This window comes from Gigantopelta aegis, chromosome 13, assembly GCF_016097555.1.
Source record: "Gigantopelta aegis isolate Gae_Host chromosome 13, Gae_host_genome, whole genome shotgun sequence".
NCBI lineage: Eukaryota > Metazoa > Mollusca > Gastropoda > Neomphalida > Peltospiridae > Gigantopelta > Gigantopelta aegis.
The window spans coordinates 35,139,942-35,165,874 of NC_054711.1; the positions used below are offsets into that span (position 1 = coordinate 35,139,942).

General features: G+C 35.9%; 1 protein-coding gene across 1 annotated transcript in view; it reads right to left on the reverse strand.

The window, feature by feature from the left end:
- Positions 1-25,933, reverse strand: part of LOC121387291 (myosin-IIIb-like) — a 104,600-nt gene that overhangs the window by 71,346 nt on the left and 7,321 nt on the right. Inside the window, exons 5-7 of the mRNA XM_041518313.1 lie at positions 22,295-22,371; positions 15,375-15,520; positions 14,582-14,647 (exon numbers count right to left, since the gene is read on the reverse strand). Coding sequence (XP_041374247.1) covers positions 14,582-14,647; positions 15,375-15,520; positions 22,295-22,371 — 289 coding nt within the window. The remainder of the gene's footprint in view (positions 1-14,581; positions 14,648-15,374; positions 15,521-22,294; positions 22,372-25,933) is intronic.

The window sequence follows — 25,933 nt, forward strand, 5'->3', positions numbered from 1 at the left end:
TAGCAATAGATTACTTAAGTTACTAGCTAAAGAACTTTCATACCCTCTAACACGCTTGTTTAATCTATCATTACACCATTCCATTTTCCCCTCAGATTGAAAACTTGCTAAAGTAAATCCTATTCAAAAAAAGGGTAGTATTCATGAACCAAGTAATTATAGACCCATTTCACTTACAAGTAATCTCTCCAAACTTTTCGAAAAATGCATTTTTAAGCACATTTTCAATTTCTTTAGAATAAATAACACCATAACAAAATTCCAGTCTGGCTTTATTCCTGGCGATTCAACTGTTAACCAACTAATTGATTTTTATCATTTTATTTGTCATTCTATGGATGAAGGGAAAGAAGTTAGAGCAGTATTTTGCGATATAAGCAAAGCATTTGATCGAGTTTGGCATAAGGGTCTGATCTATAAATTAAAAACTGTTGGGATTTCGGGAAAACTCTTATTATGGTTTGAAAGCTATTTATCTGATCAAAGACAATGTGTAGTACTACAAAACCATTTCTCTCATACTAAACCCATTTCCGCAGGTGTTCCGCAAGGTTCTGTTCTTGGTCCTATTTTGTTTTTGGTATATATAAATGATATTGTTAATGGGATTACTTCAAATATTAGATTGTTCTCTGATGATACCTCATTATTTATTACTGTTGAAAATCCTGAACTATGTTGTAATATTTTAAACTCTGACTTAGAGCATATTAACAAGTGGGCTAATCGGTGGCTTGTTAAGTTCAGTCCCGAAAAAACCGAAACCTTGTTGTTTAGCCGAAAAATTAAAACCCCCAGCAATCCTAAGTTATTTTTAGACAACGTACAAGTATCAGAGGTTGATGTCCATAAACACTTGGGCCTTACATTCCAGAAATCTGCGGAATGGGATTTCCATATACAAAATATTGTAAGTAAGGCCAGTAAAATGGTAAATTGTCTTCGATCCTTTAAATATAGATTATCTAGAAAATCATTAGTAAAAATCTATAGATCATTTATTCTTCCCATTTTTGATTATGCCGATATTCTTTGGGATAATTGTAGTCTCCAACAGGCATACAATCTTGAAAATATACACTTGGACGCTTTACGTACAATTTGTGGTTCTGTTCGGGGAACATCTCACGAGTTACTATATAGCGAAACTGGTTTTATATCTTTATCAGAAAGGAGAAGTCGCCATAAACTATGTATGATGTATAAACTTTCTAATAACTTGCTCCCCACATTCTTGACATTACAATTACCACGCCCCATTTCTGCAAAAAACCCATATTACACTCGTAATGTAGATCGCCTCCTTACATACTTTTGTCGAACTAAACTTTTCGCGAATTCCTTTTTTCCTTCCGCAGTTAAATTATGGAATAATATAACATCCGATATTAGGAATTCTTCATCGTTAAATAGATTTAAATCAGAATTAAATAAATCAGACCCAATTGTACCGTGCTACTTTTACGATGGTGATAGAAGGCAACAGATATTACATAGTCGACTCCGCTTGGGAACCAGCAATCTAAATGGTCATAAATTTGCAAGACACGTAAGTGACAGTCCATTTTGTACTTGTGGACATCTTATTGAAGATGCAGAATTTTTTTTATGTTATTGTCCACTATATAATGTAATTCGTAATACTCACCTGTCAAAATATCACAATCTTAATTGCAAGACTTTATTATTTGGTGACCCAAATTTTAGTACCCACGAAAATAGTGTTATATTTAAATCTGTTCAAGACTCTATAATTAATAGCAAACGTTTCGATAACTAACCATTCATTATTCCTCCTTCTCCCTTCCCAACTGTGACTAAATAATATCATATCAACTATCTATTTTTATTTTTCCTTTCTTCTCTCTCTCTTCCATTCTTCTCATCTTAGCTAATTTGAATTTATTTAAATTATTATACTATTTCTGTCATCTTGATGTATCAAACTTGTATTTATAAATGTAGGGAGAGGCCTTAATATAGGCTCTTGCCTGTTGCCCAATCCCAAACCACATTTTGACGGCAATAAATATTGTTTAAACTAAACTAAACTAGCTTGACCCCCAATTTTTTCTTATTCACTTTAAGTGTGAGGGGTGGCAGTATTTATATCCATGGCATTTATGTCGATTGATACGATGCAGATAGGAGTTTTAGCCACATGTTACTATTGTCGTCTATGGGATTTGATTTGGTAGTATACACCCTACATGGAATAACAATGGTGGTTGCTTTGACTCTCTCTCCGTCTCTCTCTCTCTAGTAAAATGATATCCTATTTGTAACCACTTTTTTTTATTGGCAAATCAGTTGAACTGAGAAAATTTACGTTAAAGTTGAGGTTTTATATTGAATACTATGCAAATTGAAATTTTGAAGCAACAGTTTGGCTAATTCAGTGTGTTGTTTGTGTAATCCCTCATAAAAGTAATGGCTATGAAGAGAATATTTTTGAAGAAATAAAAAATAACTTTTTTCTTCAAATTTGTACCCCTTTGACCATTATATATAGTGACCTCTAGTGACCCCCACACACTTTTGAAAGTTGACCTCCACTGGAACACTTCTCTGACAACACGCGATGAAGCTGGACGTATGTTCATGTGCTCTCGACTTGCCACCCCACCTGGGGGGACTGCTTGTTAGTTACGGGAAGCTGTTAGAGTACCGCGTCGCTTACACCAGATCACGGGCAACTGTGACTTTGGTGTATGGCGACGCGGTCACTCAGAGGAAGGGAAGAGGGACAAGAAGGAGGAAACGTGCGCCAGGGTCGCCCCCACCCCCACGATCCGACAAGCCAGCTGTTTCAATGCAGACTGACCAGCTCGACGAGTCGACGCCAGTGTTGGACACCGCCATGTGCGAGACTCCATGGCCGGCATCTTCCGTTCCAACCCCTCCGCTTGTGTCCGCGTCGAGACCCCCACCCCCGGGGGACTCCGCAGCGACCAAGCCAGATGTTGGTGTTACGAAACGGAAGGCCGTCACTCCTCCGAGTGACCAGCCAGCCAAGACCCGGCCTTCCGCCTCCGCCCGAGGCAGGGACTTCTCTGCCTGGAGTCTCGCAGTGTCGAAGATAAAGGGTCAGTACTCGAAGTACTTAGTCAGGGACACACCACACACGGCCTCACTGCCAGGAGGCATCATCGAAGGATCCTTCAAGCACTTCCCAGACGGCACTGAGGTTGGGATCCACGACACAGAGCTAGGGGACGGGACGTTTGGACTTGTGGTGACGTCGCGCTGGGATGGACTCTACAGACAAGGAGTTCTCTTCAGAGAAATGGACAACAACATCGTCCATAGAGTCCTGAAGATCATCGCCGGCGTCCATTACGTCCAGCTAGCCAATACCTTGCTAGCCCACCGGTGGAGGAAACTGGTGCCGCAGTTCGACGTGAAGCACTTCATCTCGTCCCCGTAGCTGCCAACTGTTCCAAGGGCTTAGTTGGACTTTAAATTTTTTGGCCGGCATTCAAAATTTTATTCCATTTTATTTTTTAATTTAATTTAATTTATTTATTTATTTATTTGTAAACAGTCTAACGCACTTTATTTTGGCAGCCAGTCTAAAATGCTCAAATCACCTTAAAACCCTTTCGGTCGAGCACTCTAATTTTATTTTTTGTGCAAACATGAGTAGTATGAAATTAGCTCATTTTGGCTTTAGGTCTTTGACCTAACAACTAAATTCGTATTCCAAATTCCGCCCACCTTAAATCCCCCCCCCCCCCCGGCCTGGACCATATAGATTGGACTTTAAACTTTTAGACCTCCGTTCAAAATTTTATGTCGAAATTACTTTTTTTTTTTTTTAAATAGTCCGATCCTCTCTTCTTTCTCTTATTTATTTTTGGACGGTCCTTCTAAAATGCTCCAAATTATATAAATATTCGGCCGAGCAGTCAATTCTTTTTATTTTTGGCTTGTAATTTTTTTTAATTCTATTAACTTTTTTACTAATTTTTATTTTCCAAATTCTGCCCATTTTCAACTCTATCTCCCCCCCCCCCCCCATCTGGAATGTGATGCAGTACATCATCCGACATGGAATAATCATGGTGGTTGCTTTGACTCTCTCGGGTACAACGAAATACTAAAAATGTCGACTCTGGAGGTACATTTATCCCGCAATCACTGTATTCATTGGTATGATATGATGACTAGATAAATCTCTATATTTTTTGTCACTGACCAAAAATATAGGTCACGTGATATAAGCCCGACTCGACTTGAGTATTTCAGACTAGATTTTCAATAAACATATGCTTTAAATCATTTGTTTTAGTACAGTAAATGCAAATAAATTTTAGTTTTTCGATAACAATACAAAACTTATATATTTGTTTATGAATTGGGAGTTTAGAAATGCTTTTTGAATGTGATAGAATGTAGCTAGCATCTTACAAATAATGACGTCATGTTTCTTGTATGACATCATATGGCAAAAGCCTTGCTAGGTTGACGATACTCGATTTCCGTACACACAAATGGATTAAATAATGATTTTTTGAATATTCCTGTAGAATTGCAGGATAAAAGAAATAACTGGTTACTATCTTAAGATATTGGCTTTATCCTGCGAAGGTTATAATTCACCATTTGATCTGAGCAGTTATTCCCTATATACATGTATGCTGACTATTTTGTTTATACTGGAGACTTACTGAACCTTTCTGCATTCTGTCACGTAATTGGCTTGTAATACCCACTGGTGAGGACAACATAAGGCAAGTTTATTTTCTAGAATGGTCAAACAAAATGACCCAGTAAATTTGTTCTCTACTACATGTAACTATCTAAATGACAAAACTGAGTGTCCGCACAAGGCAGAGTGAAAAAGATACTTAAAACAAAGTTATAACTGAAGCACTGACTAAAATCATGTTATAACTGAAGCACTGACTAAAATCATGTTATAACTGAAGCACTGACTAAAATCATGTTATAACTGAAGCACCGACTAAAATCATGTTATAACTGAAGCACCGACTAAAATCATGTTATAACTGAAGCACCGACTAAAATCATGTTATAACTGAAGCACCGACTAAAATCATGTTATAACTGAAGCACCGACTAAAATCATGTTATAACTGAAGCACCGACTAAAATCATGTTATAACTGAAGCACCGACTAAAATCATGTTATAACTGAAGCACCGACTAAAATCATGTTATAACTGAAGCACCGACTAAAATCATGTTATAACTGAAGCACCGACTAAAATCATGTTATAACTGAAGCACCGACTAAAATCATGTTATAACTGAAGCACCGACTAAAATCATGTTATAACTGAAGCACCGACTAAAATCATGTTATAACTGAAGCACCGACTAAAATCATGTTATAACTGAAGCACCGACTAAAATCATGTTATAACTGAAGCACCGACTAAAATCATGTTATAACTGAAGCACCGACTAAAATCATGTTATAACTGAAGCACCGACTAAAATCATGTTATAACTGAAGCACCGACTGAAATCATGTTATAACTGAAGCACCGACTGAAATCATGTTATAACTGAAGCACCGACTGAAATCATGTTATAACTGAAGCACCGACTGAAATCATGTTATAACTGAAGCACCGACTGAAATCATGTTATAACTGAAGCACTGACTGAAATCATGTTATAACTGAAGCACCGACTGAAATCATGTTATAACTGAAGCACTGACTGAAATCATGTTATAACTGAAGCACTGACTGAAATCATGTTATAACTGAAGCACTGACTAAAATCATGTTATAACTGAAGCACTGACTAAAATCATGTTATAACTGAAGCACTGACTAAAATCATGTTATAACTGAAGCACTGACTAAAATCATGTTATAACTGAAGCACTGACTAAAATCATGTTATAACTGAAGCACTGACTAAAATCATGTGAAATATAACTGAAGCACTATAACTGAAGCACTGACTAAAATCATGTTATAACTGAAGCACTGACTAAAATCATGTTATAACTGAAGCACCGACTAAAATCATGTTATAACTGAAGCACCGACTAAAATCATGTTATAACTGAAGCACCGACTAAAATCATGTTATAACTGAAGCACTGACTAAAATCATGTTATAACTGAAGCACTGACTAAAATCATGTTATAACTGAAGCACTGACTAAAATCATGTTATAACTGAAGCACTGACTAAAATCATGTTATAACTGAAGCACTGACTAAAATCATGTTATAACTGAAGCACTGACTAAAATCATGTTATAACTGAAGCACTGACTAAAATCATGTTATAACTGAAGCACTGACTAAAATCATGTTATAACTGAAGCACTGACTAAAATCATGTTATAACTGAAGCACTGACTAAAATCATGTTATAACTGAAGCACTGACTAAAATCATGTTATAACTGAAGCACTGACTAAAATCATGTTATAACTGAAGCACTGACTAACTGAAGCACTGACTAAAATCATGTTATAACTGAAGCACTGACTGAAATCATGTTATAACTGAAGCACTGACTAAAATCATGTTATAACTGAAGCACTGACTGAAATCATGTTATAACTGAAGCACTGACTAAAATCATGTTATAACTGAAGCACTGACTAAAATCATGTTATAACTGAAGCACTGACTGAAATCATGTTATAACTGAAGCACTGACTGAAATCATGTTATAACTGAAGCACTGACTAAAATCATGTTATAACTGAAGCACTGACTAAAATCATGTTATAACTGAAGCACTGACTAAAATCATGTTATAACTGAAGCACTGACTAAAATCATGTTATAACTGAAGCACTGACTAAAATCATGTTATAACTGAAGCACTGACTGAAATCATGTTATAACTGAAGCACTGACTAAAATCATGTTATAACTGAAGCACTGACTGAAATCATGTTATAACTGAAGCACTGACTGAAATCATGTTATAACTGAAGCACTGACTAAAATCATGTTATAACTGAAGCACTGACTGAAATCATGTTATAACTGAAGCACTGACTAAAATCATGTTATAACTGAAGCACTGACTGAAATCATGTTATAACTGAAGCACTGACTAAAATCATGTTATAACTGAAGCACTGACTGAAATCATGTTATAACTGAAGCACTGACTAAAATCATGTTATAACTGAAGCACTGACTGAAATCATGTTATAACTGAAGCACTGACTAAAATCATGTTATAACTGAAGCACTGACTGAAATCATGTTATAACTGAAGCACTGACTAAAATCATGTTATAACTGAAGCACTGACTAAAATCATGTTATAACTGAAGCACTGACTGAAATCATGTTATAACTGAAGCACTGACTAAAATCATGTTATAACTGAAGCACTGACTAAAATCATGTTATAACTGAAGCACTGACTAAAATCATGTTATAACTGAAGCACTGACTAAAATCATGTTATAACTGAAGCACTGACTGAAAACTGACTCATGTTATAACTGAAGCACTGACTGAAATCATGTTATAACTGAAGCACTGACTAAAATCATGTTATAAACTGAAGCACTGACTAAAATCATGTTATAACTGAAGCACTGACTAAAATCATGTTATAACTGAAGCACTGACTGAAATCATGTTATAACTGAAGCACTGACTAAAATCATGTTATAACTGAAGCACTGACTAAAATCATGTTATAACTGAAGCACTGACTAAAATCATGTTATAACTGAAGCACTGACTGAAATCATGTTATAACTGAAGCACTGACTGAAATCATGTTATAACTGAAGCACTGACTGAAATCATGTTATAACTGAAGCACTGACTGAAATCATGTTATAACTGAAGCACTGACTGAAATCATGTTATAACTGAAGCACTGACTGAAATCATGTTATAACTGAAGCACTGACTGAAATCATGTTATAACTGAAGCACTGTTATAACTGAAGCACTGACTGACTGAAATCATGTTATAACTGAAGCACTGACTGAAATCATGTTATAACTGAAGCACTGACTGAAATCATGTTATAACTGAAGCACTGACTGAAATCATGTTATAACTGAAGCACTGACTATAATCATGTTATAACTGAAGCACTGACTGAAATCATGTTATAACTGAAGCACTGACTGAAATCATGTTATAACTGAAGCACTGACTGAAATCATGTTATAACTGAAGCACTGACTGAAATCATGTTATAACTGAAGCACTGACTGAAATCATGTTATAACTGAAGCACTGACTGAAATCATGTTATAACTGAAGCACTGACTGAAATCATGTTATAACTGAAGCACTGACTGAAATCATGTTATAACTGAAGCACTGACTGAAATCATGTTATAACTGAAGCACTGACTGTTAAATCATGTTATAACTGAAGCACTGACTAGTTATAACTGAAGCACTGACTGAAATCATGTTATAACTGAAGCACTGACTGAAATCATGTTATAACTGAAGCACTGACTGAAATCATGTTATAACTGAAGCACTGACTAAAATCATGTTATAACTGAAGCACTGACTAAAATCATGTTATAACTGAAGCACTGACTAAAATCATGTTATAACTGAAGCACTGACTGAAATCATGTTATAACTGAAGCACTGACTGAAATCATGTTATAACTGAAGCACTGACTGAAATCATGTTATAACTGAAGCACTGACTGAAATCATGTTATAACTGAAGCACTGACTAAAATCATGTTATAACTGAAGCACTGACTAAAATCATGTTATAACTGAAGCACTGACTGAAATCATGTTATAACTGAAGCACTGACTAAAATCATGTTATAACTGAAGCACTGACTGAAATCATGTTATAACTGAAGCACTGACTGAAATCATGTTATAACTGAAGCACTGACTGAAATCATGTTATAACTGAAGCACTGACTAAAATCATGTTATAACTGAAGCACTGACTCATGTTAAATCATGTTAAATCATGTTATACTGAAGCACTGACTTATAACTGAAATCATGTTATAACTGAAGCACTGACTAAAATCATGTTATAACTGAAGCACTGACTAAAATCATGTTATAACTGAAGCACTGACTGAAATCATGTTATAACTGAAGCACTGACTGAAATCATGTTATAACTGAAGCACTGACTGAAATCATGTTATAACTGAAGCACTGACTGAAATCATGTTATAACTGAAGCACTGACTGAAATCATGTTATAACTGAAGCACTGACTGAAATCATGTTATAACTGAAGCACTGACTGAAATCATGTTATAACTGAAGCACTGACTGAAATCATGTTATAACTGAAGCACTGACTGAAATCATGTTATAACTGAAGCACTGACTGAAATCATGTTATAACTGAAGCACTGACTGAAATCATGTTATAACTGAAGCACTGACTAAAATCATGTTATAACTGAAGCACTGACTAAAATCATGTTATAACTGAAGCACTGACTGAAATCATGTTATAACTGAAGCACTGACTGAAATCATGTTATAACTGAAGCACTGACTGAAATCATGTTATAACTGAAGCACTGACTGAAATCATGTTATAACTGAAGCACTGACTGAAATCATGTTATAACTGAAGCACTGACTAAAATCATGTTATAACTGAAGCACTGACTAAAATCATGTTATAACTGAAGCACTGACTGAAATCATGTTATAACTGAAGCACTGACTGAAATCATGTTATAACTGAAGCACTGACTGAAATCATGTTATAACTGAAGCACTGACTGAAATCATGTTATAACTGAAGCACTGACTGAAATCATGTTATAACTGAAGCACTGACTGAAATCATGTTATAACTGAAGCACTGACTGAAATCATGTTATAACTGAAGCACTGACTGAAATCATGTTATAACTGAAGCACTGACTGAAATCATGTTATAACTGAAGCACTGACTGAAATCATGTTATAACTGAAGCACTGACTGAAATCATGTTATAACTGAAGCACTGACTGAAATCATGTTATAACTGAAGCAACTGAAGCACTGACTGAAATCATGTTATAACTGAAGCACTGACTGAAATCATGTTATAACTGAAGCACTGACTGAAATCATGTTATAACTGAAGCACTGACTGAAATCATGTTATAACTGAAGCACTGACTGAAATCATGTTATAACTGAAGCACTGACTGAAATCATGTTATAACTGAAGCACTGACTGAAATCATGTTATAACTGAAGCACTGACTGAAATCATGTTATAACTGAAGCACTGACTGAAATCATGTTATAACTGAAGCACTGACTAAAATCATGTTATAACTGAAGCACTGACTGAAATCATGTTATAACTGAAGCACTGACTGAAATCATGTTATAACTGAAGCACTGACTGAAATCATGTTATAACTGAAGCACTGACTGTTAAAATCATGTTATAACTGAAGCACTGACTAAAATCATGTTATAACTGAAGCACTGACTGAAAATCATGTTATAACTGAAGCACTGACTGAAATCATGTTATAACTGAAGCACTGACTGAAATCATGTTATAACTGAAGCACTGACTGAAATCATGTTATAACTGAAGCACTGACTGAAATCATGTTATAACTGAAGCACTGACTGAAATCATGTTATAACTGAAGCACTGACTGAAATCATGTTATAACTGAAGCACTGACTGAAATCATGTTATAACTGAAGCACTGACTGAAATCATGTTATAACTGAAGCACTGACTGAAATCATGTTATAACTGAAGCACTGACTGAAATCATGTTATAACTGAAGCACTGACTGAAATCATGTTATAACTGAAGCACTGACTGAAATCATGTTATAACTGAAGCACTGACTGAAATCATGTTATAACTGAAGCACTGACTAAAATCATGTTATAACTGAAGCACTGACTGAAATCATGTTATAACTGAAGCACTGACTGAAATCATGTTATAACTGAAGCACTGACTGAAATCATGTTATAACTGAAGCACTGACTGAAATCATGTTATAACTGAAGCACTGACTAAAATCATGTTATAACTGAAGCACTGACTGAAATCATGTTATAACTGAAGCACTGACTGAAATCATGTTATAACTGAAGCACTGACTGAAATCATGTTATAACTGAAGCACTGACTGAAATCATGTTATAACTGAAGCACTGACTGAAATCATGTTATAACTGAAGCACTGACTGAAATCATGTTATAACTGAAGCACTGACTGAAATCATGTTATAACTGAAGCACTGACTGAAATCATGTTATAACTGAAGCACTGACTGAAATCATGTTATAACTGAAGCACTGACTGAAATCATGTTATAACTGAAGCACTGACTGAAATCATGTTATAACTGAAGCACTGACTGAAATCATGTTATAACTGAAGCACTGACTGAAATCATGTTATAACTGAAGCACTGACTGAAATCATGTTATAACTGAAGCACTGACTGAAATCATGTTATAACTGAAGCACTGACTGAAATCATGTTATAACTGAAGCACTGACTGAAATCATGTTATAACTGAAGCACTGACTAAAATCATGTTATAACTGAAGCACTGACTGAAAATCATGTTATAACTGAAGCACTGACTAAAATCATGTTATAACTGAAGCACTGACTGAAATCATGTTATAACTGAAGCACTGACTGAAATCATGTTATAACTGAAGCACTGACTGAAATCATGTTATAACTGAAGCACTGACTGAAATCATGTTATAACTGAAGCACTGACTGAAATCATGTTATAACTGAAGCACTGACTGAAATCATGTTATAACTGAAGCACTGACTGAAATCATGTTATAACTGAAGCACTGACTGAAATCATGTTATAACTGAAGCACTGACTGAAATCATGTTATAACTGAAGCACTGACTGAAATCATCATGTTATAACTGAAGCACTGACTGAAATCATGTTATAACTGAAGCACTGAAATCATGACTGAAATCATGTTATAACTGAAGCACTGACTGAAATCATGTTATAACTGAAGCACTGACTGAAATCATGTTATAACTGAAGCACTGACTGAAATCATGTTATAACTGAAGCACTGACTGAAATCATGTTATAACTGAAGCACTGACTGAAATCATGTTATAACTGAAGCACTGACTAAAATCATGTTATAACTGAAGCACTGACTGAAATCATGTTATAACTGAAGCACTGACTGAAATCATGTTATAACTGAAGCACTGACTGAAATCATGTTATAACTGAAGCACTGACTGAAATCATGTTATAACTGAAGCACTGACTGAAATCATGTTATAACTGAAGCACTGACTGAAATCATGTTATAACTGAAGCACTGACTGAAATCATGTTATAACTGAAGCACTGACTGAAATCATGTTATAACTGAAGCACTGACTGAAATCATGTTATAACTGAAGCACTGACTGAAATCATGTTATAACTGAAGCACTGACTGAAATCATGTTATAACTGAAGCACTGACTGAAATCATGTTATAACTGAAGCACTGACTGAAATCATGTTAACTGAAGCACTGACTGAAATCATGTTATAACTGAAGCACTGACTGAAATCATGTTATAACTGAAGCACTGACTGAAATCATGTTATAACTGAAGCACTGACTGAAATCATGTTATAACTGAAGCACTGACTGAAACTGAAATCATGTTATAACTGAAGCACTGACTGAAATCATGTTATAACTGAAGCACTGACTGAAATCATGTTATAACTGAAGCACTGACTGAAAAATCATGTTATAACTGAAGCACTGACTGAAATCATGTTATAACTGAAGCACTGACTGAAATCATGTTATAACTGAAGCACTGACTGAAATCATGTTATAACTGAAGCACTGACTGAAATCATGTTATAACTGAAGCACTGACTGAAATCATGTTATAACTGAAGCACTGACTGAAATCATGTTATAACTGAAGCACTGACTTATAACTGAAGCACTGACTGAAATCATGTTATAACTGAAGCACTGACTGAAATCATGTTATAACTGAAGCACTGACTAAATCATGTTATAACTGAAGCACTGACTGACTGAAATCATGTTATAACTGAAGCACCTGAAATCATGTTATAACTGACTAAAAATCATGTTATAACTGAAGCACTGACTGAAAATCATGTTATAACTGAAGCACTGACTGAAATCATGTTATAACTGAAGCACTGACTGAAATCATGTTATAACTGAAGCACTGACTAAAATCATGTTATAACTGAAGCACTGACTAAAATCATGTTATAACTGAAGCACCGACTGAAATCATGTTATAACTGAAGCACTGACTAAAATCATGTTATAACTGAAGCACCGACTGAAATCATGTTAAATAGAAGTAGCAATTAATAATAAGGAAGGAAATTATTTATTTAATGACGCACTCAACACATTTTATTTATGGTTATATGGCATCGGACATATTTAAGGACCACACAGATATTGAGGGAGGAAACCTGCTGTCATTTCATGGGATACTCTTTTCGATTAGCAGCAAGGGATCTTTTATATGTACCATTCCATAGACAGGATAGCACATACCATGGCCTTTGATGTACCAATCATAGTGCAATTAATAATAACAACAACAAATATAATATAATAATAACAACTTAATTACTCTTGAATACTCAAATATAATATAATAATAACAACAAAATAATAATAAATTAATTACTCTGAATACTCACTGCCACAACTGGGCGATGCAGTGCTTATAAAAGCTTTGGAGTCCAGACTCAATCTCAAATGACGCCACACACATGCAATTTGTAGGCGTTGTTGTCACATTAGTGTCTCAGACTATTAAGAGTCTCGAGTCCAGACTCAATCTCAAATGACGTCACACACATGCAATTTGTAGGCGTTGTTGTCACATTAGTGTCTCAGACTATTAAGAGTCTCGAGTCCAGACTCAATCTCAAATGACGTCACACACATGCAATTTGTAGGCGTTGTTGTCACATTAGTGTCTCAGACTATTAAGAGTCTCGAGTCCAGACTCAATCTCAAATGACGTCACACACATGCAATTTGTAGGCGTTGTTGTCACATTAGTGTCTCAGACTATTAAGAGTCTCGAGTCCAGACTCAATCTCAAATGACGTCACACACATGCAATTTGTAGGCGTTGTTGTCACATTAGTGTCTCAGACTATTAAGAGTCTCGAGTCCAGACTCAATCTCAAATGACGCCACACACATGCAATTTGTAGGCGTTGTTGTGACATTAGTGTCTCAGACTATTAAGAGTCTCGAGTCCAGACTCAATCTCAAATGACGCCACACACATGCAATTTGTAGGCGTTGTTGTGACATTAGTGTCTCAGACTATTAAGAGTCTCAAGTCTAGACTCTAAAAGTTTTACAAGCACCAGGCCTGGTTCTCGATAACGAGTAGATGCAGTGCGAAGATCCATAATTCAGCATACATGTATTTGTCATTATCTACTTCGGAATTCATGTCAGCATCACACACGTGACATCATACAAACGTTTTTAACAGCACACATTCAAACAAGTGGTACTTTTTTTTGGAAAAGGTATAAATTAATATCCAAAGGCTGAGTATACTGTCCATCAAACAGTTTGTCTGTGACTTACTTGTTGATGAAATCTTTGAACTCTTCTGACCACAAATCGGGTTCTTTGAAAGTAGGAGGCGGATTTCTACACAAAAGAAAGATAATTGTGAAATGTATCATATTGATGAGAAATAACAATTACATATAACTCTGTCACAATTAAGGTGAACCTTTTGAAAAGCTTATTAATTGAACTTTAAAAGTCCTGACTCAAGATTTTAGCAGTATTCATTTTCAAATATTAAACATTAACTACACACTATTTGTATGCAATGGGTGAAAGTATTCTTTCCCACTATACAAAGGTTTGACAGTATGTCAATAAGACAATATGGATTATCTGTCCCGAGTGAAATTAATGTTGTCAGTCACGAGCTTTAGGGGGTGACTGACAACATTAATTTCACAAGGGACAGATAATCTGTAATTCCGAGAATCAAGTGGGTTATTGTATTTATTACCCATAGTGTAAATACTTTAGAAACTTAAACTTTAAACTTCTTATATGACACAAACTACATAATATACAAGACGTGAAAGTCTGAGGAAACTGATGACGTTAATAAGAACAAATTACTTAAATGATTTCAACAAAAACTGAACACTGGTGGAGCTAAATGTTCTGTAAAATATCACCAACGAGAGACGACAGTCGAGGAAACCGATGACGTCACCAAACAAACGTCATGACGTCAGCAGGGAAAGATAGATTCTATCTTTCCCTAGAGAAAGACAGAAAATATATTCACCCGCACCTCACTGCCCATATGGGTAATACATGTATTTATTTGTAACATTGAAGCCGGTCCCACCTTGGAATCTTGAAGAGAGCTCTCCGAGGGTCGATCTGCGACAGCGGAGGATGTCCGTCGGCCAGCTCGATGGCAGTGATTCCCAGAGACCAGACGTCACAGCGGATATCGTAGCTGTACTCCAACTGCTGTTCACAAGCTATCACCTGAAACATGGACATCATAATATAAAACACGTATACAGATTTTCAGAGACCAGACGTCACAGCGGATATCGTAGCTGTACTCCAACTGCTGTTCACACGCTATCACCTGAAACACGGATATCATATGAAACACGTATACAGATGTGTAGAGACACCAACAGAGCACAGTATTCAGAATACTGTCTATCAGCCACTATCATCCCTGACCCCGTATATGTATTGCCTGAAATGTACGGCCTACACTGATGACTGTTTATGTCAGACAGGGCCAAAGTCTCCAGGACACATCGTACAATCCTGCACCTTGGACAACAAAATGTACTGCCCACACTGATGACTGTTTATGTCAGACAGGGTCACAAGCCTCCAGGACACATCGTACAATCCTGCACCTTGGACAATGAAATGTATGTCCTACACTGATGACTGTTTATGTCAGACAGGGCCACAAGTCTCCAGGACACATCGTAGTCTTGCTCCTTGGACAACGAAATGTACGGCCTACACAGATGATGACTGTTTATGTCAGACAGGGCCACAGTCTCCAGGGCACATCATACAGTCCTGCACCTTGGACAACAAATAAATACAGAAAGAAATGTTTTATTTAACGACACACTCAACACATTTTATTGACGGTTATATGGCGTCAGACATATGGTTAAGGACCACACAGATATTGAGAGAGGAAATGCGCTGTCGCCAATTCATGGGCTACTCTTTTCGATTAGCAGCAAGGGATCTTTTATTTGCGCTTCCCACAGGCAGGATAGCACAAACCATGACCTTTATTGAACCAGTTATGGATCACTGGTTGGTACAAGTGGCTACTGTTCTTGATTAGCAGCAAGGGATCTTTTATATGCACATCCCACAGACAGGGTGGTACATACCACAGTCTTTGATATACCAGTTGTGATGCACTGGCTGGAACGAGAACTAGCTCAATGGGCCCACCAATGGTAATCGATCCCAGATCGACTGCGCATCGAGCGAGCGCTGTACCACTGGGCTACGTCCTGCCCCCCTGGATAATGAATAAAGAATAAACCACTGGCCAAACAGAGAAACACCAGAGATCTTGATCCACACAGAAGTACATGTCCAAAACACACAATGCTGAAGAAGTGTTAGTATAAAAATTATATGACAATGAACACTTTTCTGTCATAAAACTTTAGAGACTAACCTCAAATCTCTAATGATGTCACAAGTATGCGATTTGCCATGGTGTTAAAGTGTCAGTCCCTGTTAGTCTCAAACTAGACTCAAAATATTACAATAGCACTGACACAGCCTATTTGTGTGCTCAGAACACCATGCTTGAACCTTACTTGGTTATAGAACATGAAACAATAAGAAGTCCATAAAGCCTGCTGTTCACCAACAGGACTGTAGTACTAAGCTTGATTGTGTTTATCATCAGTGACGCCAGGAACCCATGTAATACAGCTGTAGATAATTTGCTCAGCTTGTATGACCTAAGGTATACTGATAAAAAAAGAAGAAATGGTATGTATGTAATACAGCTAAAGGTTGTTTGCTCAGCTTGTGTATGTGAAATTACGTACCAGGATGTAAAGTAGGTATACTGATCAAAAAAAGAAATGCATGGTCTGAACAGTGTAATACAGCAGGAGGTTATTTGCTCAGCTTGTAAATATGCAATTACAGTGTGGCCACAGATTTGAAATGAAAATAAAGGAAATGAAACCATAGGCTTTATTTATGGCTGTAACGTGGCTGTGGGGGGAGAGTTCGAGAAGGGTGGGGATGTACCCCCTTTCGTTTGTTGAATTTTTTTTTAAAAACAAGTGACCTGAGATGCATTCTGACAGCATCTAGAGTCAACATTTCAAGGTTTGCCCTGAAGAAATCTGTCCACAATCTACAAGATTTTAACAAGATATTGTATTAAATTATAACATAAAATACTATAAGCCTGATATTTAATAGCTGTTCTATTTTATTTTATTACCATATGGAGGACCAGTAGCCGAAGGCAGACTGTATAGCTGTCTTCAAAATGTTTAACATGAAAAAAAAAGCCAATGCTCTGTGTGACGTCTTAGGCCCCTGTCGGTGCTCTGATCCCATTGGATACTGGTCCTCTACCTGTAACAATCCTGCACAAGGCTAAAGATTTACCTGGCATGGGCAAGGACACTAATCATGATTCAGCCCTGCCTACCCTTTTTTTAAAACCTAAGGACTGGTGGGGAGACCTATCTTGTTACACCATCGATGGAGAGCTATACACTTATAAAATAGACATGAATGGGAAAATAGACAATACACCTTATAAACCAGTGTTTTATTGCAGAAGGAGCTCAATTTGAATATATAAGTCACTTGAATACAATTATACACTCAGTTGTGAGGAAACAAGCCAATAATAATGCAGACAATCTCTTTTTTTCCAAAAAAAGGAGGAAATAAAGGAGATCTAGCAGAATCATGAAATAAAGGAGATTCTTTGAAATAAAGGAGACATGGACACACTGGATTACATACTATGATGGAAAGTAGGGATACTCAGTCTTTCACATCTGTGGTGTGCAACTGTACCTGCATGTTCAAGCATACCTTAGTTTCATCTTAGCTGTGGTTTTTTATAGTTCATCTCTAATACGGTAACATGCAGCACACCTTCCACTGGTTGTTTGAATAGGGTTCGCATGCAACCCGGTACCAGCTCCCATCCAAATTGAGTCTTAATGACTTAATTTTAATGGGTAGGTGTAAGACCACTACACCCTCTTCTCTCTCACTAACCACTAACAACTAACCCACTGTCCTGGACAGACAGCCCAGATAGCTGGGGAGGGTGTGTGCCCAGGACAGCGTGCTTGAACCTTGGTTGGATATAAGCACAAAAATAAGTTTAACTCAGCCAGCCCCAATATTTGACGCATCCTTGAGTTATTATAATATTGTTACTGTAAGTTAGGATCATGTACATGTATGTTTACATAATATGTGAAATAAAAAACCAAAAACCAAACTGCACTCATATTAATACTTTTAAAGAATCTTTCACATATTATGTGCATTAATTCTCAGACACATGCAACAACACAAAATCTAAATTAAAATAAATATACAGGGATATAAAGAAATCTAAATGCCTAATGTTATTTACCCAAATTTTCAAGGTATATATGGACTGTTTCTGTTTTGCATAAAACACATTTTTAGCTCCTGCATGGTGGCCATATTGAAATTAAAAATTCTTAATAACTGTTAGAACTTACATGTAAGTTTTAAGCACTGCTATCAAGATTCAACCCCGAAAATTATTAATATTACTATTACCACGGCACACAAACACCATCATGATGAGAAACATGCAGGTTCTGTCAAAACTGATAACTGCATGGAGAAAGAAGTAAATTTTTAAAAGGGTGTAATATCAAAAAGTATTTCACGCTGCCTAATATCTACTTACATGTACATGTAGGTTAACGTCTCTTTAATTGTTTAAAGGGACAGACCCAAGTTTCAATGTGTGAAAAGTGACACTAAGTTTAGTTAATCTACAAACCTGTAACACATTTGAATATGGGAATATTATTTTATATAACATAATATTAATAGAAGGGATTTAGCACATCTTGTATTAATGTATCATGTATTTGTTTTGGGTTGGTTTGTCGACATATAAATAAAAAGGTCAGCTGACAGTGCTGACTAATGAGTGTCGCCAGGGATTTTAGGAAGGAAGGAAGAAATTAATTCTTAAATTTAAGTGGGAAATTTTTCGTAGCTACATTTATATATGAAATTATAATCTAAATGGATGCAAATGTTTATTATGGAAATTAATTTTCAAGTCGTATTTAAAATAAAAAATATTTCCATGCATATCTAGCACTTGACCAATCGCCGAGTCGTAAGGAGATCTTTGAACCAATCAGAGCGAAATCAGGTTTGGTATCGCAGCAAGCCACTTGCATTGGCACTACCTAATTTTTAATTGCAGAGAACAGCCGCCTTTTTATTTGTATAATTTCTCCCACCTTCCCTCCCTGGTATATAGTTTAATATTTTATTAATGTATTAGTTTATTGTACGTAGTAGTATGTAGATTGTAGTTAGTATTTTGGAATACATGGTTTATAATCATTTTGTTAAAATGTATTGTCTATTAATATGAATGTGGATGAATACTATGTGTATTCAATTTAATAAACCATGAATTTTGTTCGAAACCTGTTTTTTGTTCATTTTTTCTTTATAGAACCGATATTAATAATTACAATGGAGTGAAACATGAGTCTGTGACTTTGAAATGGTGAAATACCCTCTAAAGATTTTGTGATATTAAACACTCCTGGATGACCAAAAACACTTCGAATGTATGGAAATTGATAATCTAAACCATAAAATCTAAGTAAAGCATGATTTCAGTTATCTAAAACGGCTTGAATAGTAAAAACCCAACTAGGGTATGTCCCTTTAAGGAATTAAAATATGGGTCCACTTCAGTACATGCAGACTGACAAATGTCCATGTATGTGCTTTATCCACGAACAATATTTTGTTAACAAGTATATGCAGTTGAAATATTTAAACAAAAAACCTTTAATAGACTGTTCAACCTATCATGTTATTCTGTTCCATATGTAGCGTTAACACAGAGCAAATATTTGCATCTTTGGTCACGCCTTGTCAAAAAACCCTAACAGACTGGGAGCACACTGTTCCACCTGTCGTGCTTCTCAGTGTAGTGCTAATACCAGTCTAATATTTGTCCCTTTGTTAGAGTGATGTCCCTTTGCATTCACACCAAACATTGGAATGTGATTGGCTTAAAGGTCAGCCTCTGTTTGAGATTCGTCTGCACATTCAGTAAGATTAACACCTGCGTCCATGCTAACAGAGGCACACACCATTGCCTAATTTATACACCATGCTGACAACAAGATAAACAAATACCTCCAAAGTTCACCAATAAAGAAATGTTTAACATGCAAATGTCACCTGTAGTCCTTCCCAGCCTCTATGAACATTGTTTTTCGTAAATAATTACAGTTTGATTTGACATAAGAAGAAAAGTAAAAGGGCTTTGGAAATACCCCCCCCCCCAACTATTTTTGTGTACAATTTTAGGCTGTACCTAATGTTTACATTACACACCATGTGATGGAATATACTGTGCTGTCACCCATCAATGAACTACACCTTCTTACCCTTGTAGGTGGGACGTAGCCCAGTGGTAAAGCGTTTGCTTGATGAGCAGTCAGTCTAAGATCGATCCCCGTCAGTGGACCCATTTGGCTATTTCTTGTTCCAGCCAGTGCTCCACAACTGGTGTAACAAAGGCCATGGTATGTACTATCCTGTTTGTGGGATGATGCATATAAAAGATCCCTTGCTGCTAATCGAAAAGAGTAGTCCATAAAGTGGTGACAGCTGGTTTCTTCTCTCAATATCTGCGTGGTTTCATAGCCATATGTCTGACACCATATAAGCGTAAATAAAATGTGTTGAGTGTGTCGTTAAATAAAACATTTCCTTCCTTCCTTCTTGCCCCTTGGACTAGCAGACAAACTGCATACTGTTACTCAACCAATTATATGTATATCAGCAATGAGAAGAAATTTTAGTTTCTGTGAAATAATCTTGTCTGTATGCTGAGGTCAAATTGAAATTTTTGAGAGGTAAAGCAAGTGTTGCCTTCAGTTTAATAAAAGAAATAAGGGCACCATGCAAGGCAAGCTGGAGGGGCACCGAGGCAAACTGGAGGGGCACCGAGGCAAGTTGGAGGGGCACCGAGACAAGTTGGAGGGGCACCAAGGCAAGTTGGAGGGGCACCAAGGCAAGTTGGAGGGGCACCAAGGCAAGTTGGAGGGGCACCAAGACAAGTTGGAGGGGCACCAAGACAAGTTGGAGGGGCACCAAGACAAGTTGGAGAGGCACCAAGGCAAAATGTTTCCTTCAAAAGTGGGGCGTGAAGGTACCGGTAACTTACTTTCTATCAAGTTTTCTCAGACAAAACTGACTTCACATGGGTGCCTTAAATTGGGCTGCAGCCTATGCATTTTATTGAATATAGATGCCTTTTATCATATTGCCAATGATACTTTTACTATTTCTTATATATACAACATGGAATGTATGGGAAAGACAGAGAAAAACCAGGTAAGGTACAGCACCATTTTTTCTTGCCCACTGGACAGGGTTATCCAGCTTTAGCAAGGTGCTAGAAAAATCTGTCTGACCCAAGGGCTAGATAAATCTGTCCAACCCGAGGGCTAGACGATTTCTACACACGCGTGATGTCATAACTCTGTTTGTCAGTTCACGTTGTATCATTGTTTTAAAAATATTTAAACAAATTAATATTTTTAACTTTATATTTATTGTTAAGTTGTTGCATTTTTTATGTCGTTGCATAAGTTGGACTATATTTTTCACTGTATGATTAAATGAGTTTTATTGTTTGTAGGTGAAATGTTTACAAATCGTTCTACAATAAACAAACCATACGTAGCTTACAAAATTAATGTTTTGTTACTGTAATTAAATGGGCAAGAAAAAGAATCAATCACCGTTGTGAGGTATATATAAGGCAATTCCAACCCTTGGGATAAAATGTTTTTGTCCCTTGGGTTGGAATTGCCTTATCTATACCTCATAACGGTGATTGATTCTATTATTCTTGCCATTAACAACGTCCGATGTTTGGAGCACAATGACAAGTAAGGACGGCAACCATGACACTTGACGTCGGTGCTAGGTAAAATCTGCACACTTGTGAATATAACTCACCTCTGGAGCCATCCAATAAGGCGTGCCCACGTGAGTCTTCCTTCTCCCCAACGTCCTCTCCAGGTGTCCAGACACACCTGTAAATACAGGTAAATATTACAGTCTACAGTACACCTGTTAATGCAAAAGACAAACACATTAACTGTCTTAAAAGCTCAATCTCACCTTTTGACAATAAAGGTACATGTACAAGTATGTAACTCTTTATTTTAAGGGAAAAAAATGCTTATAATTAAGGAAAGCATCGAACATTTGAAACTTCAGGTGTTCCGTTAATGTTTCTAACATATGGGTTTGGTATAAATAGCAAAATATATATACATGTATTTAAAAGAAAGAAAGAAAAAAAAAAAAAAAAAAAAGAAAAAAGAAGAAGATAATAATTAAAAAAAATAAAAATAAAATAATAATAATAATAAAACAAATTGAAACCCATAGAATTAACTACGGCTGAAACTAATAAAGAGGTGACCTTGTCATTCTCTCAGATCCTTGTATAGTATAAACTGACTGCATTAATTAACCAGCCACCTGTATAAAGAGGTCACCTCACTATTTGCTGCAATCATCTAATATAGTACAAATTAACTAAGTTAAACTACCACCTGTATTAAATTGAGATGGCACTTTATTATTCTTCAAAATCATCTAATATAGCTTATGTACAGAGTAATTAAGTGGTATCAATTAAAGTTTTGCCATCAAAAATACAATTATGAAATAAGACTACACGAACAGAATTGAATTTTTTTTAAATGATTGAAGCACATGTAAAACTGATACACACACTGACAGTGCAGTATAATTTAGCAGGAAAATATAGCTCCATTTTAGCTAACAAGCAGATCTTGGGTCCCAATCTCAGATTGAATTTTAACAAGCAGTCGCTAAGCAACAATTCTGCATCAAGCTGTGATTGCCAGGGAAGGTAAACATGTGATTGCCAGGGAAGTAGATGAGGGGTGAGGGATTTTGATCAAGCCAACACACGTCTACCTCCAGGAGTATATTTATTTCTCGATTCTGTTGCAGAATAGCCTGTAATGTTAAAAATATATTCCATACTTTGTTTTTAAAGTTAGAAGGTAATCACTGGTATACATGTAAATAAATACGTTCCGTATGTTACACATTTTTTTAACTTAAATTAATACAGAAAATAAGCTACGTTAGAATCAATGGAATTCAAAAACAATAACTCATTGAACAAAACCAAACTATTATTTTTTCTCTCTTGTTTTTGAATTCATGTAAGATAATTTATACATAAAATCAGTTTAGTCAAGTGGTAAATATAATATAGAGAACAACTAGTCAATGACGTCGGACATCTGTTTTATCCTGTGAAGGTAACAATGGCAAATTCTGCAAGGCTCTGCTGAGCGGAATTTCTAATTCGGCCATAACAGGATAAATAATAATAATAATAATAATAATAGATTTTTATTTCAGATCAGAGATCCATAGAACATATTTAAACATCACTTACAAAACTGATTACATAATATACAGCAGCTTGTGCCAGCGATTTACACATACAGATTTGACGTACACAGTTGTACACCGCAGGTGGGCAAGTAGGTCGTTTGAAGTTGTTTCGATTCTGCTCTTCAGCGAATATGCTGTTGAGCGAAGTAAAGCGCCAAAGCTTTTTACTCGATGACTGACAAACATCTTGCTGGCACTGTATGGTCATCATTGTTCGATCATCCATCAGTATGCATTATTATAACATATGTTAAGATCCTTCATGGTATCCCACACATGTAAATTTCACCCATAATGCACCCACATACAAATTACTACAATAACTCATAAAGCAGATATATCTGATGTCATTAACTAGTTATCTTTATCCTGCAGACTATAAAAATTAAGGGGAAAAGCTATGATTTCTGTTATTTCAGCCACATTGTACGATGACCTAGAGATCAAATGAACAATTTTGTAATGTAGGCTATGCGTGTGATGTCACATGAGTGATGTCAAAAGTCATGTGACTTTGCTTTATTCGTCATCATATTCTGTCATTAGAAAGGGTGGTAATTGCAGGATAAATTTAAATAACTTATTTGAAAAGATAACAATTTCTATATCAGTTATAAAGGACACTATGACACCTTCCCATCTTACAACATTGTTTAATGACACTAAATACCAGTACATGTACAAAAATAAATAGTTTAAAATGTTACTTTTTTAAATTACTGTCTGACTCTGGCAAAATGAGTTCTCATGTTGTTTTCATTTCAAAACTTCTTAACCTCCAGCAGACAAATTAATGTATATAAAATAACTACTGTACAGAGAATATAATTACTTTATCTATTTATTAAATGAAACAAGGATTGAGACCTGGCCCCGTGCTTATAAACCTTAAAGTCTAGACTTGAATAAAGTCTAGACTTTAACGTCATGGCAACGCCATTCAAATAACATTACGTTAAAGTCTGGACTTTATTAAAGTCTAGACTTTAAGTTTTATAAGCATGGGCCCTGCTTGGGTATATTTAATACCGGTCCCCATCACACTTCCAGTTGACTTCCTCTTACAGTTAACGCTGTGACATAATAACATCAATCAGAAATGACACCACACTATATTATTACCTTTTAATTATTACTCCACACGTACCAGCTATAAACATGCAGGGTCAACAAGTTCAAAAGTTCTTTTATCATCCATTAAAGGCTTTTGTACAAGATATCGCAGACGCTATAATCTGCGATATTTCCTGCGATATTCTCCAAGGAGATATCGCTTCTTTTGTTTCATCACTGTGTATGTTTCAGTGCTAAACCTGTCATTAGTGATGTCATGCCACTGTCATTCTGCTAGTTAACGAGTCTACCGCTGACAAATATAGTGACATTCAACCCACATTACTGACATTGTTTACAATTGTCGCAAATGAAAATAATGATAATGGATGATAAAAAGAATACCCCCTCATGTCTTGTGATATCATAATTTATCAGCACTCGTTGATAAAAGTATAAAAATCCTCAGCAAACCTCGGATTTCATACTTTTATCAACTCGTGCTGATAAATTATGATATCACAAGACACTCTATTAGACAAACACAAATTAATAGTTTTAAAATATTGTGAGCTGAATTTACAAAGCCTGTTTATGTTTTACACGTGTGTAACTACGTACATTTTCCATGCTTAAACATCTGTGTTTAAGAAAAACAGGCTTCATAAAATCAGTCCTGTGTGTTTTTGCTAGATCAACTATAAATGTATGGTCAACTGCCTTTATACAACAATAAAAAACTTGCCACTATGTTTTAAAATACACATATGTTACAATGACTAATGGGGAAGGCATCCTGCATTTTGGTCAAAATGTCAAATTAATACAGTTTAGGTCACATTTATTGTCATCTAGATTACTTACTGCATTTACTGAAAAATGGGATGTCACAAGAAGAAAAATATAATGTGGCTTATTTGCCCTAAATAGTGCAATAATGAAAAATAAACTCAAAATGACTGTTCATTAGTTCTTCACATTTGATATTTCTGACAGAATGACTTTAGAACATACATGTAGAACTGTCATCTTAATTTCCCCATACTCACAACCCCTGTAACTGCCAACAGTAATCGGCAATGCCGAAGAGATATTGCC